This window comes from Orcinus orca, chromosome 12 (genome assembly GCF_937001465.1).
Source record: "Orcinus orca chromosome 12, mOrcOrc1.1, whole genome shotgun sequence".
Taxonomy (NCBI): Eukaryota; Metazoa; Chordata; class Mammalia; order Artiodactyla; family Delphinidae; genus Orcinus; species Orcinus orca.
In genome coordinates, this window is record NC_064570.1 from 31873243 (window position 1) to 31890431 (window position 17189).

Here is a 17189-nt window from a genome sequence, read left to right on the forward strand (position 1 = left end):
TATACTATGAGTAACAGTCATTACGACTTCATTGTTCAGTTAAACCACTGTAATATCTATTCAGCAAAGATGTAAGACAAATTACTTTCTCCAATACAACTTAAAACTTTTGTTCAAGCAATTTCCTTTTCATTTTGTGGTATTAGATTAAGACCATATTAGTTCTATTGGAATTTCAACACATTCTGAGATGAGTCTGAAACATATGAAGCAAATGATATCAACAATATCAAAAAAATTTACGACAAGGACCAAACAGAATGCCTTATCCAAACTTTATATACAATATTGTACAAATATGTGAAACAGACTGTAAATACAGGTCACAGATGGACCCATATCATTGTGAAGTATACACCAAATTTATCCTGAACAATAAACTTTTATTGCCTGTGGTAACAGAACCAACCAAATGAAGTTTATCTTTAATATATAAAAGGGACTGCTACATTCCAGTTAAGTTTTGATTGTTGAGTACTAATAGTAATACCCATCAATACCCATCAATAATACCCATCAATAATATGAGATTATTATGGGTACCTGTGGCTTCATGTGATGTCCTCATTTCACTCTCTGTTCTCTCTTCAAAGTCTTCTTTGACATCATCAGCATGCTGGTCTCTGAGAAAAAATAGGTGTTTTAATATTTTGTAATAGAAACGTTTAAAGAAATGGGAAAGTGGGGGTGGGTGGTAGTGGTGGGATGAACTGGGAGACTGGGATTGACATATATACACTAATATGTATAAAACAGGTAATAAGAACCTGATGTATATAAAAAAAATAAAATAAAAATTGAAGTACAAAGAAAAAGGGAATGGCTCAAAACTGCACCTCAGCAACTGTTTTTTTTTTTAATTTAAAAACAAATGATACCATTAAAATGTTAGAAAGGATTTTCAGTTTTACTAAGAAGCAGTTAATACTAAAAACACCTATAGGGACTTCCCTGGTGGCGCAGTGGTTGAGAGTCCGCCTGCCGATGCAGGGGACACGGGTTCGTGCCCCGGTCCGAGAAGATCCCATGACCCATGGCCACTGAGCCTGCGCGTCCGGAGCCTGTGCTCCGCAGCGGGAGAGGCCACAACAGTGAGAGGCCCGCGTGTCGCAAAAAAAGAAAAAAATAAAAAATAAAATAATAAAATAAAATAAAAACACCTATAAATGTTCATTTTCCTCATTATCAATTTTCATTTACTGTTCAGAAAGATTTTAAAGCTAAGAATGGTATTAAGGTTAACTATTACGGAAAATGTGGCCACTGAATATTTCAACTTCAAATTGGGACATGTATCCATGAGGAATTTTACTTGTACTGTATGGTAAGACTACAATTTTAAGTAGGAAAATGGTTTTAAAGTCCATACCATTTAATCAAGTCACTATATACTAATCAGCTCCAGAATTTGCGATTGAGGCTGAGATTGCCCAGGAGAATCAAACTCAATTCTAGGAAGCTTTTCCTGGCTTAATCAGGTCAAATTCATAGGCTGAACTGATTCCACCTCTTTCTCACCAGGAATGAACTAATGCTAATCTAACCATGCCAAGAATGCTCTAAAGTGGAATGGACCCATTCCAATCCTAATTCAGAGCTTTACCCTGAAGTCAGTGACAAAAATGGCTTTAAAGGAAACCAGGCACAGGCTACTTATATTTTCTTTAAAACTAAACTTCAGGGATTTAAAAATTTTAACCTAATGTATTCCGTTCTCAGGGTTCAAAATAAATCCTTTATAATACTCTATAATACTCTGTACTTACGATGTTCTGTTGTTTCAAATGCTGTTACCTTTACAAATATATCCTTAGTTTCTTGAAGACTCAGACAACACTTCTGTTCAGTGTCAAGAAAAGGGATAATATCTTTGAAACCAAATATCCCAACAAAATATAAAGGAGTTCTATAGTCTTAATTACCAAGGCACTAATTTACTCCCTTTTTGTAACAATAATAATTTAACACAATGATGCCAACACAGTAAGCATGAGATAAATAAAATGTTCACTAGTTCTTAGAAAGATCATTTCCAGGGACACATGAAATTTCACTGGAATCTGAGCTCCCTGGCTTACTTCATACTAAAAACAACTTATCACAACTGCTCAAGAATACTTGCTTATCTGAGAATGGGAAGAATCACCGTTATTATGCAATAAAAATTTTTTTCCAAGAGAAATCAATTAATTACTATGGAGGCTCTTACTCCATAGAAAGTGGGGAGATGGAGGTAGAGTGAAAATAAGAAAATTGCTGATAACTGGAGAAAGGACACTAGTTGAAGTGAGAGTAGAAAACTGTCTTCTCTGTAAAAACAGTGTTGAAGTTAGACTTGGTAATTACAACATGTTAAAAATCAGCTTATTATGCTAAAATTAGCTTATGTGATCTTCTGAATTTGTTTCATATTAAACTGGAAATAATAACCTTTGAGCCCACAAATCTATCCCAGTAAGTACTGTGGCCACTGAAATAAGTGGTTTGTGGATGGCTATATTAATAGTTATTAGAAACAATCACACATTAGAGTGACATAACTTAAAATTGGCATTTTTCAGAGTCAAAGAAAATAAATTCCTAATTAATTACTGTAGATTGCCTAAAAGCTTTAATGAATGGTTAAAAAAAAACCAAAAAAACCCCCCAAACAAACAAACAAAAAACCAAACTGAGCCCAAAGGCTAAAATTATATCTTAGAATTTTCTGCATATTTCATTTTTCATGATTGAAATTGTCCACTGATAATTAACAGTTACATGTTTGTGGTTTCCATAATGCATATTATATTTTCCTTTAAAGTAAACTTTAGTAAACTAAAGCTATAAGACCTAAGTATGAGGAAAGTTCTTCTGTATTCTTATACCCAAATACAATGCCAATGACTTATTTTATGAAATGTAGGAAAAGAATCATTTTCTAGGAGGGAACAGAGATAGAAAAGGAAAATAAGATGATTGACCCCAAAAGTTTCTTCATCCTAAATGTGCCATAATCCATCGCTGAAGAGAAGCACAAAAGCAGCCTTCTGCTTGTATATTCGTGTTCCTTCATTATAGAAGCGTGTTCAGTTCTTACTCTCCTTACTTTAACTCGTGATATTTCATTAAATTTAACCCATATAACTTGGGAATATATACATATGGATATTTATCTTCACCGAAAAACAATTCCAATGCAGGACTCCAAAAGAAATGTTCACTGAATGTTTTATTTCCAATCAATAAATTGATTTTGCTACCTCCTTAAAATTAAAAGTGACTAAGCCCCTTTGGGTTCTGATGCTTCCTTTAGCTAGAGGGTTGGCAGGGTGGGGTCAATATGAATAGTCTTTTAGAAGGGGTATTACGAAACAGATGGATGAACAGAACCCCTGAAGGAAACAGAATCCTGACCAAGCACATCCAGAAATGTGGAAACAGTATTAATAAGAAGTAATAATAAGAAAACAATATACTTAAGAACATATTATGCACCAAAGATTGGCCGAGTTCTTTACATGTCCATTATTTCATAACAATCACTGAAAGAAGGTTCTGTTGTTATATCCACTGAAACTTAAAGAGGTTAATCCCAAATTTTCAGGGCAAGTATAGCACCAGGTCTTACTCACACCAAAATCTATAATTAGATTTAATTATTATTTGTTTTTTTACCCTTGTGTTTTTCCAGAATACAGTACCATATCCTTGTTACATGCAGTTAAAGGGAACTGGCCCTCTGGTGTCATAATCTTATTTTCAAACCGTCTTTTATTGATAAGGTCAGGAATGAGGAATCTGACTCACTAATATTCTTACTTGTTTTATATTTTATTTAAAATAAAAGTCACTTTCTCAACTGGGCAACCAATATTTCTCTCACCTATAAGGTTAGAAATTTCACTGCTAATTCTCACTGAATAGGTACTGTGATTAATTTCTCAGTGCAAAAATGAAATGCTTTATCTAGGATATCTACTTCCCAAGCAAAAAGTTATTCTAGCTGCACAGTCTTCCAATTATAAACAAAACACGTTTATATCACAATGTCAAAACTCTGTGATAATATTGTAACACTCTGGAACAGAGTGCAAGATATGCTTGTTGACAGATTTTTTTTTTTTAATGACAAGCAAAAATATTTTTGTTGTATTTTAATATGACAATTTTCCTCTACTTTAAAACTCCTTTATCTTCTCCTCTTGATCGACATTTTTCATTACCAACAATTTTGTTTAGGAAGGGAATACAAGCTGATTAGGCACAGGGGAGTGTATCGTAACATGGAGAAAGCAGCCCAGCAGTGGTGACGCTGATGGTCTTTGAAAGTGAAGAGTCCTGGTTCAAATTTCAGCTCTGCTACTTACAAGTTCTATATGACCTTCAGCAAGTTACTGAACTTCCCTAATCCTCAGCTGCATCTTCTGTAAAACAAGGATAATAAATCCTTTACCTCACAGGCTTTTTGAGGACTGAATAAAACGATGTATAGGAAGTGCTTAGCATACAGCCAGATACATAAGTAGGAGCATGATAAGTGGCAGCTATTACTATTTAAGAATTACTTATATTTTAGGATAAAATTATCTACTGACACCTATTTTCTTTAAGTAACCTGTTCCCCTCAAGTTTTAAAACAGCCTTTAGAGTAATGGTTATGAGCCAGCCTACAGTCAGACTGCCTAGGCTGCTACTTACTAGCTGTGTAACCTGTAACCGAGAGAGGTCTGTCTGCTGAATGGGGATGTAATAATAACGCCTACCCCACATAGGCATTATGAGGGTTAAATGATCTAAACATAGCTAAAAGCACCTAGAAGAGTGTCTGGAACACAGCAATTTCTCTTGGGATTTTAGAATGTTCAACAACCAATTTATTTCAGCATTTCTTTAGCCTGAACTGAAATATGATCATAACTAAAATCTTACTCAACAATACTCTTTAGGCTTTTAATTAAGACAGTGGAATACACTCAAACGGAAAAATGTTTTCTTTTTGAGTCAGCATTCTCTTTTTCTGTGTAATTATGTGTCATGCTTTAGATGTCTTCCTATCTTACTCAAATGAGATTTGTGGTAAATATTAGTGAAACAAACATTAGAAGAGTAAATACATAATAACAGGATCGCATTTGAATGCCAACAGCTGTTTCTTCAATTTTATTTTTCATTTAAAAACAATCCCTAGCCCGTTATGTTTCAATCAGTCATCAGTTTGTTAAAAATAATATTGAAACAATATGAAACAATTCTTTTGCTTCAGTTCAGGGATTTCAGCCAGCTCTCTGACTCCAGCATGAGTTTGGCTTGGCTCGTACCTTAAAACCTCCCAATCCTTCTCTTTCCAGAAGAGCTTATTCTAGTCTCACAGGGGCTTTGTCAGAGCTGCAGAGTACCTGTACTCCCCAGGAACAAGTGGGGACACAGTGAATGTACAGAGAGCTATAAAAAATGTAGGGTTTCCTATTTTGAAGGTTAAAATGATGTCTCTTTGCATGCCCCCAGCATTTTGAAAAAAAAATTCTGGGCTGAGGTCACTCACAGGTAAAAAATCAGAGAATGGGAATCTCAAGGTTGTATGTTAGAGGTACTGTAAAAGAGAACCTGAATTGTCTCCAAAATGCCCCCTACAAATAAAGAGAAGACTGTGCTTTATGGCTCCAGGATAAGGAGGTCACCATCTTCAAAGGGATTCGGAAAAGATGGCAAATAGAACCAGTGCAATTAAAACTTCCATGTCTACAGGTAACATTCGAATAAAGAGTTTTTATAATTAAATCCCTTTTGAGACTATACATGAACAATAGTTTTAATAGAGTTTTCATAAACACAGCCCAGGAGAGATAAGCATAGTTTACTATTTATCTAATGACTACAAATAAAACATTTTGATTAATAAGGCTATTAAATTAAAATTTAGCATAAGGAACATACGTTAGTGAAGAAAGGGATATAATGAGTAAGTAAATAATAGTGGATGTTATCAAGATGCCAAGGAAACTCCCCAGTAAAATGAATTCATCAATTAATTAATCAGTTCTCTTATAAAATGAAAAGCCCTAACCAATAAGGTGAGATCTGGGACATAAAGATCAGGTAGCATAAGAAGAGCAGGACTGCACTGCTTTCACGCTGCTGTCACAGGAAAAAGAACAGATATCATTGCTTTTCTACTATTTATAAAAGAGTCTCCTGAGTCAAGAATAAGTGCTATTCAAGGAGAGAAAATCAGACTCTGTTACAATATTGTTCTAACAACTTCCCGGGCATCAACAGTAACACAGTCATCTCTTCCTTACACTCTGAATGGTTGCCTTGTGTCACAGCCGTTGGCATCAGGACTGTGAGTGTTTTAACCAAAACCCAGCTTCTCCCTGGTGCACACAAACAACTACATAGATTTGACTCAGATTCCCAAGAACTGGAATATTTGAAAATTTCCACAGCTCCTAATCCATATCTGGCAGCCCATCAACAAAAGGAGGGAAGAGGCTTTACAATAGGCAGGGAATGACCAATCATTAAAGGAACTTTCTGAGTGTCAACATCAAGCCCTCAGGACCAGAAAACCTTAGGAAGCAAAACAAAGTTTCTGAAGAGTCCTAATTAACTTTTGTAATCTTTTAGAACTTCTGTCTCTAAATTAATTTTATACTACTAGATTTTACAGTTTTGCAAATAAAGAGATGTATATATGCTTATAGTTCCATATTTTATGTTAGCCTGTATTCCCATCTGTTTCACAGGGCCCTTCTCATGGGGTACAGATGGGCAAATCTGATTCATCCTAAATATATGAATTAGATTGAAGCTGCAATTCCTGTCACTGCTCCATGTAATTCTGAGAGTACAAACACTAGACCTCCAACTTGAAAAGCTGTAGGTTTTAATGGCCTATAAAGAAGTGAATTGAATTTTTTCATTGGCTATAGGTTAGTAATTACCTTTGCCTTGCAAGGTAATACAAGCATTAGCAGGTATTTTTAAAATGCTTTATTGTACTTCTGTGGTTATCCCTAAGCAGGCATAAACAACATGGAACCTTAAAACATGATGTGGTTTTTAATAGCGATAGCACCTAATTTAGAAACACAATTACAAGCACCTCTAGAATATATTTCATGAGTGTAAGACTATGTGGGATAGATGCTGATGTTCTCTATTTGGTAACACATTGTGAACTATTACTCCGCAAAAGGGTCTTTATATTCAGTAATGATTCTCAAGGCCTGGTTTATAGATCACTTGCATCCAATCACCTGGGGATGCTTGTTAAAAATGAACTGGGGGCTTCCCTGGTGGCGCAGTGGTTGGGAGTCCGCCTGCTGATGCAGGGGACATGGGTTCGTGCCCCGGTCCGGGAGGATCCCGCGTGCCGTGGAGCAGCTGGGCCCGTGAGCCATGGCCGCTGCGCCTGCGCGTCCGGAGCCTGTGCTCCGCAACGGGAGAGGCCACAACAGTGAGAGGCCCGCATACAGCAAAAAAAAAAGAAAAAAAAAGAAAAATGAACTGGGATGCAGCTTACATTTTCTGAATCAGTATCTCTGGAGATGGTACCTCCAAGGTTGGATTTTAACAAGCATCTGATACTTCTGATGCAACACAAAGTTTGAAACCCACAGGTTTTATACAGCTATACAGAGAAAAATAAACTTTCTTTTACTCAGCTGTAGACACATAGAGACTTAAGGTTATTGGTCCCCAGGAAAAGCTCCTCCACCGATTGGCAGAGCCCAGACTAACCACCTTGCTGCCAGCAGCACGGCAAGGGCAGAGATGAGCTGCTGCTCTCCCAAGTAAGAATATCTCACTGAAAGCTCTAGATGCGGCACAGACACTTCTTACGCGTCTGATGAATGAACGGATAACTGGGAGAGGATTACATCCTCACATTTCTACCTAAATACACACTGGGAATTCATTCCTCAGCTGACCACCCATCTGACGAGTCTCTGTAGGAAAATAGACCCAAACATTCAGCACACCCACAAAAGGACTCAAGGTAGAGCCCTCTTAATGTGAGGCAGAGCTTCCCAGCTAGGATGCCCTGACCCTTGGGTACCAGTGCTCTGAGATACTGTTGCCTGTGGCCCCAGCCCTTGACAGCCAGAGGCAGCCCTCTGTGTCATACAAATGTGGTCATTTCCACAGTACCATTTTCTCCGTGGGCAGGTAGTTAAACAACAGTTTGGGAAACACTGTCCTAATTCATACAAGTGTAGGTATGTGTTTGGGGGATTTACCTCTTAGATATCCAGTGTGGGGATTTTACAAAGTTGAGAAAGTAGCAAGTTTTACTGGAATAAAAAGAAGGTTATGAAGCAGTTGCCTCTTAGGCTATGTCACTGATAACATCTCCTTTGAAGGCTGGTGGGTGATTCATGGTGGCCTTCCAACCTCACTGAGTGCCAGGTAGTGTGCTCGGTGCTGAGGGCGTCTCAGGATCACAGAAGACGTGGCCTCTGCGCTCATGGAGCTTATCATCGAGCAAAGTACACAGACTCAGAGAATGTATTTACGCAGAAGTGTCAGTTGTGTTGGGATGTGTAACACAAAAGCACATAATAATGAGGGATCTGACCCACAGTCTGGAGGATCAGATAAAGCTTCTCTAAGGAAACGGGAGTTAACCTGAAGCCTGAGAGGTAAGAGACTCGCTAGGAAAGTGTAGGAATGGGGGTTCGAGGTAGAGACAAAAGAATGTTTGAGGACCAAGGTGGCTGAAGCGTTAAGTTTAAAAACAGCCTAGTAGAGGGCTTCCCTGGTGGCGCAGTGGTTGAGAGTCCGCGTGCCAATACAGGGGACGCGGGTTCGTGCCCGGTCTGGGAAGATCCCACATGCCGCAGAGTGGCTGGGCCCGTGAGCCATGGCCGCTGAGCCTGCGCATCCGGAGCCTGTGCTCCGTGGCGGGAGAGGCCACAGCAGTGAGAAGCCCGCGTACCGCAAAAAAAAAAAAAAAAACAGCCTAGTAGAGAAAAAGCTGGAGAGTTCGGCAGGGGCCAGATAACACTGGTTTTGTAGGCCATGTTCAGAATTAGGGTCTTAATTCCAAGGGTAAGGGGAAGTCGTGGAAAATTTTAAGCAGGAAGATATACTCCCAAGTGAATTTTTTAAATGCAGACTCCTAGGCTCTAGCCTGAAAGATTCTGGCGGCCTGGGCTGGGCCCTGTAATCTGAATTTTAGAGATCTCAGGGAATCAGACGTGGAGTCAGGTTTGGGAAGCATTGCTATGGAACACTGGTTGTCCATGGGTCTATCCCAAGCAGGTGGCCTGTGAACTGGCCCTTAAAATACCATTTCTGGTATGGAAAGGACATACATATTCCTTGCATTGTTCACTTATCTGGCCCTATTATGTCTGCTCCTGGATCACAAGCTACGCCAGCATACTTCATTCTGGGGACCGGCTGGCATTTGAAATGGGTGAATGGGCTGGTGCGGCAGACATTGTCAGGGCTTGGCCCATATCTCCTAGCCACACGCTACCCCTTCAGTGCACAGCGGCCGACTCCTACCTACCTCTCACCTGCTCTGCCTTCCCACAGGATTTACTGGGGCTCTGACCGCTCTGCCTGCTGTGCGGCAGGGGACGTGCTGGGGAAATTAACTCATCCTTCCTCCCCTGGAAGCCTAGCTCCGTGACCGAAGAGGAACTCGTGTTTTAAAATAGCTCAGCTCCCTCATCCCTATGGTGGGAAAACCTGAGATGTGTGTTTTACACAGCCTCCCACAGTGCCCCCAGCAGGGCTGTGTTCCCGCTGTCCACAGTGGTAGCTGGGGTGACAATGAAGCTTTTACTGGCTGCCTTTCCTTCCCGGTCTCACCTCTCCACTCCCCTAGTGGCGTTTTCCTCACCTCTCAAGTAAACCACTTGCCGTCAAATCTCTGTCTCAAGGTCTGCTTCTGCGGGTGCAACTGTCTCCTGCTGTGCCAAATGCCTTTTTTTTTTAAAAAAAAAGTAGAGTCTGGCAACCAATTTTTAGCAAGTTATTAAGAAGGATGCAAAGAAAATGTGTTAAAACCTGACTGGGAAATTCCATCTACGTGAGCAATGATTATGGAAAAAGAGGAGAGACCGTAATCTGACATTACGAGAATCATCTTGTTTGAGTACTCTCTACTCAAAGTTTAACCTAGGAATATTAAAAAAGAAAATGGGCCAGCCTTACTTTGCTCCTCTGAAATAAATATTGTGAAACAAATAAGCAACCTATTCCTCTTGCAACAGCACTAATAAAAACTAACATTTATTGAGGGCTTATTGCTTATCAGTCACTGTTCTCAGAGCTTTGCACAGCTCACGATTTCATTCTTAAGTCCAGGTGAAAGAATCAGTGATCAAAAAATTTTATGTTTGCTATACACACTACTATATATAAAATAGATAACTAATAACGACCTACTGTACAGCACAGGGAACTCTACTCAATACTCTGAAATGGCCTATATGGGAAAAGAATCTAAAAAAGAGTGGATCTATGTATAACTAATTCACTTTGCTGTACACCTGAAACTAACACAACATTGTAAATCAACTATACTTCAAAAAAAAACTTTTTTTAATTTTAAAAAGGAAAAAAGTAATTAAATATGTTCATACAGATTCACTTAAAGCAAAGAAGCCAGATAACTGCAACTCTATTAATTCTACATTAAATCAACCATCCTCAAGCCGTAAGATGAGGCTTCTTTGTTAACAACCTTTCATTTGTTAACATCTGCTGTGCTGCTACCCCATGATCATTTATACCTAAAATACCACGTATCATTTTGATTGTTGTTGAGAACTAGTGACTGCCTGGAGAAGAAAAAAAATAAAATAATCTGAAGCCAACTTTTTAAAATTTAAAAGAATACCATCTATATTTAGAAAAGTAAATAAATCGATGTTATTTTGGCTATTTTGGAAATGTTGTTTTTATTCATAATGAAGTGCTTAGATTGAAATATCATGATATCTGTAATCATTTCTTAAAAATACTTAGCATAAAAAGTAAAGCAAAAAAAAATCTCGGTCAAAAATGTTCACCTTAAAAAGTCTGGGATCATTAAGGGATTGTCTCCCTCATGTTTCCTTCGACAACGTAATAACTAATCAAATCTCTCCGGTTACTACTAGCCTCCAAATAAATAAATAAGTGAGTCAGAATAAATAAATAAAATAAAAATAGTTAACCTGGGAAGTTGAAGACGAGAAGAAATCTGAACAAACTCTTCAAAACCATGAATAACATAACGCTCATTTACCAAACCCTGGTACCCCTGAAGCAATTTAACTTTAACACAAATAAGTGTAAATATTAATTCACAGAGAAGTAATGGCAAGTTAAAATTCACTGAATCAAAAGACAGTATGGGCTAAAAATCTATGTAATGTAAAAATTATTTAGATATCAAACATGTGCCATGGGTTACGATAGAAACCTTAAAATCTCTAAGACTGTCTCCTTAATGACGGGTGATGATGTGAAGAACCATGCTCACATCCTCACAGAAGACAGATCCCTGGAATCATTAGAGCCACTATAAACGTCACTCTTTTCTAGAGATCAGACTTGTGGTTACCAGAGGCAGGGGATGGGGGAGGGGGAATTGGAGGAAGGCAGTTAAAAGGTACAAACTTCTGGTTATAAAATAAATAAGTCCTAAAGATGTATAGCATGATGACTACAGTTAACACTGCTGGATGGTGTATTTGAAAGCTGCTAAAAAGTAGATTCTAAAAGTTCTCATCACAAGGAAAAAAACATTTTTTTCTTTTTTTCTGGATGTACGTGAGGTGATGGATGTTCATTTACTGTGGTAATCATTTCACAATATACGTAAGCCAAGTGATTATGTTGTACACCTTAAACTTACACAGTGCTATATGTCAATTATATCTCAGTAAAACTGAAAGTAAAAAATTACTCTTTTCTTACAAATATTTTGAGTTAAAAAGGACCACAAACATCACCTAAACCAACTAGGTCTTTCTGCTGTGAGGAAACTGGACCCAGGTATCCAGCCCAGAGCCCAGAAAGTTAGTGAAAAGCCTGTGAGATGAAACTGCTAGCCCTTCAGAGTATCCTGATAAAATTGTAAACAATATCTCAGCTTTTGAAATCTAAACTTCAGGGATCCTTACCTCCTTGTGAGTCAATGAACTCTGTTTCTGTAATTATTACTATGTGAATTAGTACTTTATTTGTCTTAAAGTAAATTTCCTCAAGTGATATGCCCTCATTACAGGGCACTGAGTTGGGTATATGAATTTATGTTACATTAGTCATGGTTTTAAGGATTAAAGACAAATCATCAGGGACTTCCCTGGTGGCGCAGTGGTTAAGAATCCGCCTGCCAATGCAGGGGACATGGGTTCAAGCCCTGGTCTGGGAAGATCCCACATGCTGTGGAGCAACTAAGCCCATGCGCCACAACTACTAAGCCTGTGCTCTAGAGCCTTCGAGCCACAACTACTGAAGCCCACGCGCCTAGAGCCCGTGCTCCATAACAAGAGAAGCCACCGCAATGAGAAGCCCATGCACTGCAATGAAGAGTAGCCCCCGCTCGCCACGACTAGAGAAAGCCCATGCACAGCAACGAAGAACAAACACAGCCAAAAAAAAAAAAAAAAAAATCACTGTTGTTGATAATTAAAGAAGTTACAGCTCTCCCCGATCCATAGGGCGAAACTGCTTTTCTCTAAGGATTTTGATACTTTAAGTGCCATTACTCCAATAACACTGCTGTGAGCTAAGAACAAGATTTAAAAAAAATTTTTTTAAATTAATTAATTTTTGGCTGTGTTGGGTCTTCATTGTTGTGCGCGGGCTTTTTTCTCTAGTTGCGGCAAGCAGGGGCTACTCTTTGTTGTGGTGCATGTGCTTCTCATTGCGGTGGTTCCTCTTGTGGAGCACGGGCTCTAGGGTGTGCGGGCTTCAGTAGTTGCAGCACACAGGCTCAGTGGTGTCGCTCGAGGGCTCTAGAGCTCAGGCTCAGTAGTTGTGGTGCACGTGCTTAGCTGCTCCGTGGCATGTGGGATCTTCCCGGACCAGGGATCGAACCCGTGTCCCCTGCATTGGCAGGTGGATTCTTAACCACTGGGCCACCAGGGAAGTCCAAGAATCAGATTTATTAATTCAAATGTTCACTTGGTTCATCCATGAGAACAAAAGTTACAAAATATTAACCAAAGAACTACATTGTCTTAGATTTTAAAAACTCTCCATAAAAGAAAGCCCCAAAGCCTAAGGATCATCTTTCTATTAATGTTTTCTTTTAGTAATATCTTTAGTTAATATAAAGGCAGAGACCATTTACTTAAAACATCAAACAAAACTTGGTTCTTTACCTAATAATCCACGGAGGTTAAAACATTCCAACTCAACTCTACAAGTGATATCAAAACCAAATGACTGGGCATACAGTACAACAAATATCCTAATAATTAAATGAAATAATGTAGATGCAAGTAACTTGGCATATAATGAGCACTAAAAAGAAATGTCCATTCTTCACAGGGAATCTACCATCTTCTTTGTGAAGGATGCTTTTATACAAATATTGATCCGTTCATTCAGAGTATGAATTGGCATGAAATAAAAAGGGGATTTCCAAACTTCTAACATCAAGCAAGTTCAACTAAAAGATGAACAAGTAATACGATATCCTGCCTGATTTGGACATACTTTTATAAGTACCATCGGCCTCACGTTAAGTCAGGTGCATTTTCAATAATGTACTAGAAGACATCACTACAGAACATAAATCACCTAAGGAAAAAAAAACTTCCAACTACAGTACCTCTAAATAACACTAATATTTCCACTTTAGTTACCTGGTTTCAGGAGATGAAGAGATTTCATTTGTGTCTGCCCTTTTACTTCTTGGAAATGATGGACTAGCCGCAGGCATCTCACCACTTAAGCGGTCTGGGAAAATTCGGTCTTTATTCAAATTGATTTCTGAATAGGGACAGGTGGCAGCACTAAAACATTGAAATTTTAAAAAAAACGAAAGAAAAGAACACTCCTGTTAGAGCATAATTACTTCTTCCAATTAAAATGACAAGCTAAAAATATAAAATGCAAAAATTTAACTGGATATATATATTTACATAGATTAAACATACAGTATGAAATATTTTATCTTTAAAACATAATTTAAGGGCTTCCCTGGTGGCGCAGTGGTTGAGAATCTGCTGCCAATGCAGGGGACACAGGTTCGAACCCTGGTCTGGGAAGATCCCACATGCCGCGGAGCAACTAGGCCCGTGAGCCACAACTACTGAGCCTGCGTGTCTGGAGCCTGTGCTCCACAACAAGAGAGGCCGCGATAGTGAGAGGCCCGCGCACTGCAATGAAGAGTGGGCCCTGCTTGCCGCAACTAGAGAAAGCCCTTGCACAGAAACGAAGACCCAACACAGCAAAAAATAAATAAATTAATTAATTAAAACAAACAAACAAACATAATTTAAGTATATTCTGATGGAAAATATGTCTTTGCATTAGATTTTTAAATGCAGTCTTTGGAAGTGTGTGATGGTCACCGAAGGACTCCCTCCTGTGTTGTCCAAGGGCAGGGCCTGTGCATATCTCTAGGAACCATCAGCCCAAGAGAGAAATGCTTAAATAGAAGGGTGGGTGATAGAGGTGGGACAGAGACAGAGTGATTGACAGATGGAGCAGATCCCTTCCTAAAGTGATCTTCCAGGCCCAGGGCCATCACAAACTGTTTAATTTCCTTTATAACAGCTGCTACCCTCCAAAGGAAGGAGGTTCCCCCCATTTCCTGTCTCCAGGCCCATATGTATACCTGATATCCTAGAAGAAAAAAATCAATCTGTAGCTATTCCCATCCCTAATATGAAAACGGACCAGAAGCCAACTTGGATAATGACCCATCTAGCTCCCTTCCCTTCTATCTGTGACCACTGGTTCGTCTCTCAGATTCCATGGGGGGATCACTCCTGTTATCCAAGCAAAGGGAATCTAGGTCACTAACTGTTAATTCAGCATTAAGTCAGCATACTCCTGTGCCTGGGCCTCAGCTTTCCAGTCTCCAGAAAAACTGGGCAGCCTCTATCTCAATACATAATCAGCCCCTCCAACTAACTCCCTATCTTGCCCCTTGTATTTTTTTTTTTTTTCCCAGTACGCTGCCCTCTCACTGTTGTGGCCTCTCCCATTGCTGAGCACAGGCTCCGGACGCGCAGGCTCAGCGGCCATGGCTCACGGGCCCAGCCGCTCCGCGGCATGTGGGATCTTCCTGGACCGGGGCACGAACCCATGTCCCCTGCATCGGCAGGTGGACTCTCAACCGCTGCGCCACCAGGGAAGCCCTGCCCCTTGGTTTTTAGGAAGCCTCCTGAAATCTGGAAATGATTGGGACTTAGGTAAATTATATTAGTGTCTTGCATATTCTTTTCCTCAGGTTAGGTACTATTTGGAATGTTGATAATCACCTAGGGAAAATTTTTAAACACTGACTTTCTGCCCTCTACCAAGGGAATCTGACACATTCTCCTGGGAGGAGAGAAGAGTCTGCAAATGCTCCCAAGTGATTCTGATAATGGTCTATAAAATTTATCACAGATACCTTGTAAGCAAAAGTACAATCTTTATTTTCTTTACTTACATGCTACTTTGATATTTATGCAAAAGAGGAAAGTAAGTAACATTTGACCATGTGTTGACATAAATGTATATAATGCTAACCCAACAATAACAAAAACAAAACCAGTGATATTTACGGAGCATTTACTATATATAGAACACCATGCTAAGTATTTTACATCCAGTATTTTACTTAATCTTTACAATAACCCACAAGGAAGGCTTTTCATGTGACAAACTAAGTTTAAAATGGTTAGATAACTTCACTCTTGAATTATTTCATTCATTTGATCGACAAGTATTTATCAAGTAACTACGATGTGCTAATCACCTTTCTAGCCATGGGAAACACAGTCAAAATGAAAAAGACAAGCTGTCTGCTCTCATGGAGCTGATATTCTAGAAGGGGATGGGCTATACATGATTTATGTAAATAAACTGGACAACCCCACATAGTGACAAAAGCCAGAATATAATGTAAGAGAGACTGAGGGGCTACGAGGGGGGCGGTGAGGAAGGGCCTCTCTGAAGAAGGCATTCCAGGAAATGGGAAGAGTAATACAACACAGGGAAAGCCAGGCATGAGTAAGGGAAAGACAGACCAGCTAGGCTAGAGTGAAGTGATCAGGGGCAGGAGATGGTGTAGAAGCAGGCAGGGAAGTATTATGTAGGTCCCAGCAGGTCATAGTCACCAGTTCATATTTTTATTTTAGGTTCAATTTGTAGCCATTGGAGGACCTTTGAATAAAGAAATGATATGGTTTGATTTACAACTGAGAATAATCACTCAGGATTCTAGATGTGCTCTGCAGCTTTATCCACAACGAGCGGGCACAACTTGGAGGACTCTGTTTTCTCATTTGTAAAACGAAGATGACAACGACAAACATTACCACAGACTGAGCGCGTTACCCGGGCTGCGTGCTTTACTTGCATGACCTCGTCTAACTCCTGGGAAGTCACTCCTATTCTAATGCTCAGTTTATAGATGTTGAAACTGAGGCTTTAAAAAGGGAAATTGTGGGCTTCCCTGGCGGCGCAGTGGTTGAGAGTCCGCCTGCCAATGCAGGGGACACGGGTTCGTGCCCCCAGTCCGGGAAGATCGCACATGCCGCGGAGCGGCTGGGCTCGTGAGCCATGGCCGCTGAGCCTGCGTGTCCGGAGCCTGTGCTCCGCAACGGGAGAGGCCACAACGGTAAGAGGCCCGCGTATCGCCAAAAAAAAAAAAGCCTGGGCTGAATCCCAGGTCTGCCACTCTCTGATCCTGGGCACTTTCTCAAGCATTCTAAATCTCTCCTTCCACTTCTGTAAAACAGAGATTAGAACAGTGCCAGCTTTATAGAACTGCTGAGAGAATTAAATGAGATAACAGATCTAAGTGCCTCACAAATAGGAAGCCACAAAAAAAATCTTGCCTAGGATTATTATTTTAAAAGGAGAAGAAGAGTAACACTTAACCCCTACTGTGTAAAAGACCATCAGTAAAAATAAACAATAGCATTAAAAACTCCATAATATGCCCCATTTATGGAGGCTCTCTGCTTCCCTCAGGAAAAGTTGATGCTTCCCTCCGAGTGCTACTCATTCATGCCTTTCCAAAAATCTGTTTG

The 17189-nt window shown here is 39.5% G+C and overlaps 1 protein-coding gene across 12 annotated transcripts in view; it reads right to left on the minus strand.

Annotated features, from left to right (window-relative positions):
• L3MBTL3 (L3MBTL histone methyl-lysine binding protein 3) overlaps positions 1-17189 on the minus strand; it is a 118982-nt gene that overhangs the window by 17907 nt on the left and 83886 nt on the right. For all 12 annotated transcript variants that reach the window (XM_033407427.2, XM_033407462.2, XM_049695233.1 and 9 more), the window contains 2 exons: positions 13803-13952; positions 544-623 (listed from right to left, as the gene is read on the minus strand). In XM_033407427.2, the coding sequence (XP_033263318.1) occupies positions 544-623; positions 13803-13952 (230 nt within the window). The remainder of the gene's footprint in view (positions 1-543; positions 624-13802; positions 13953-17189) is intronic.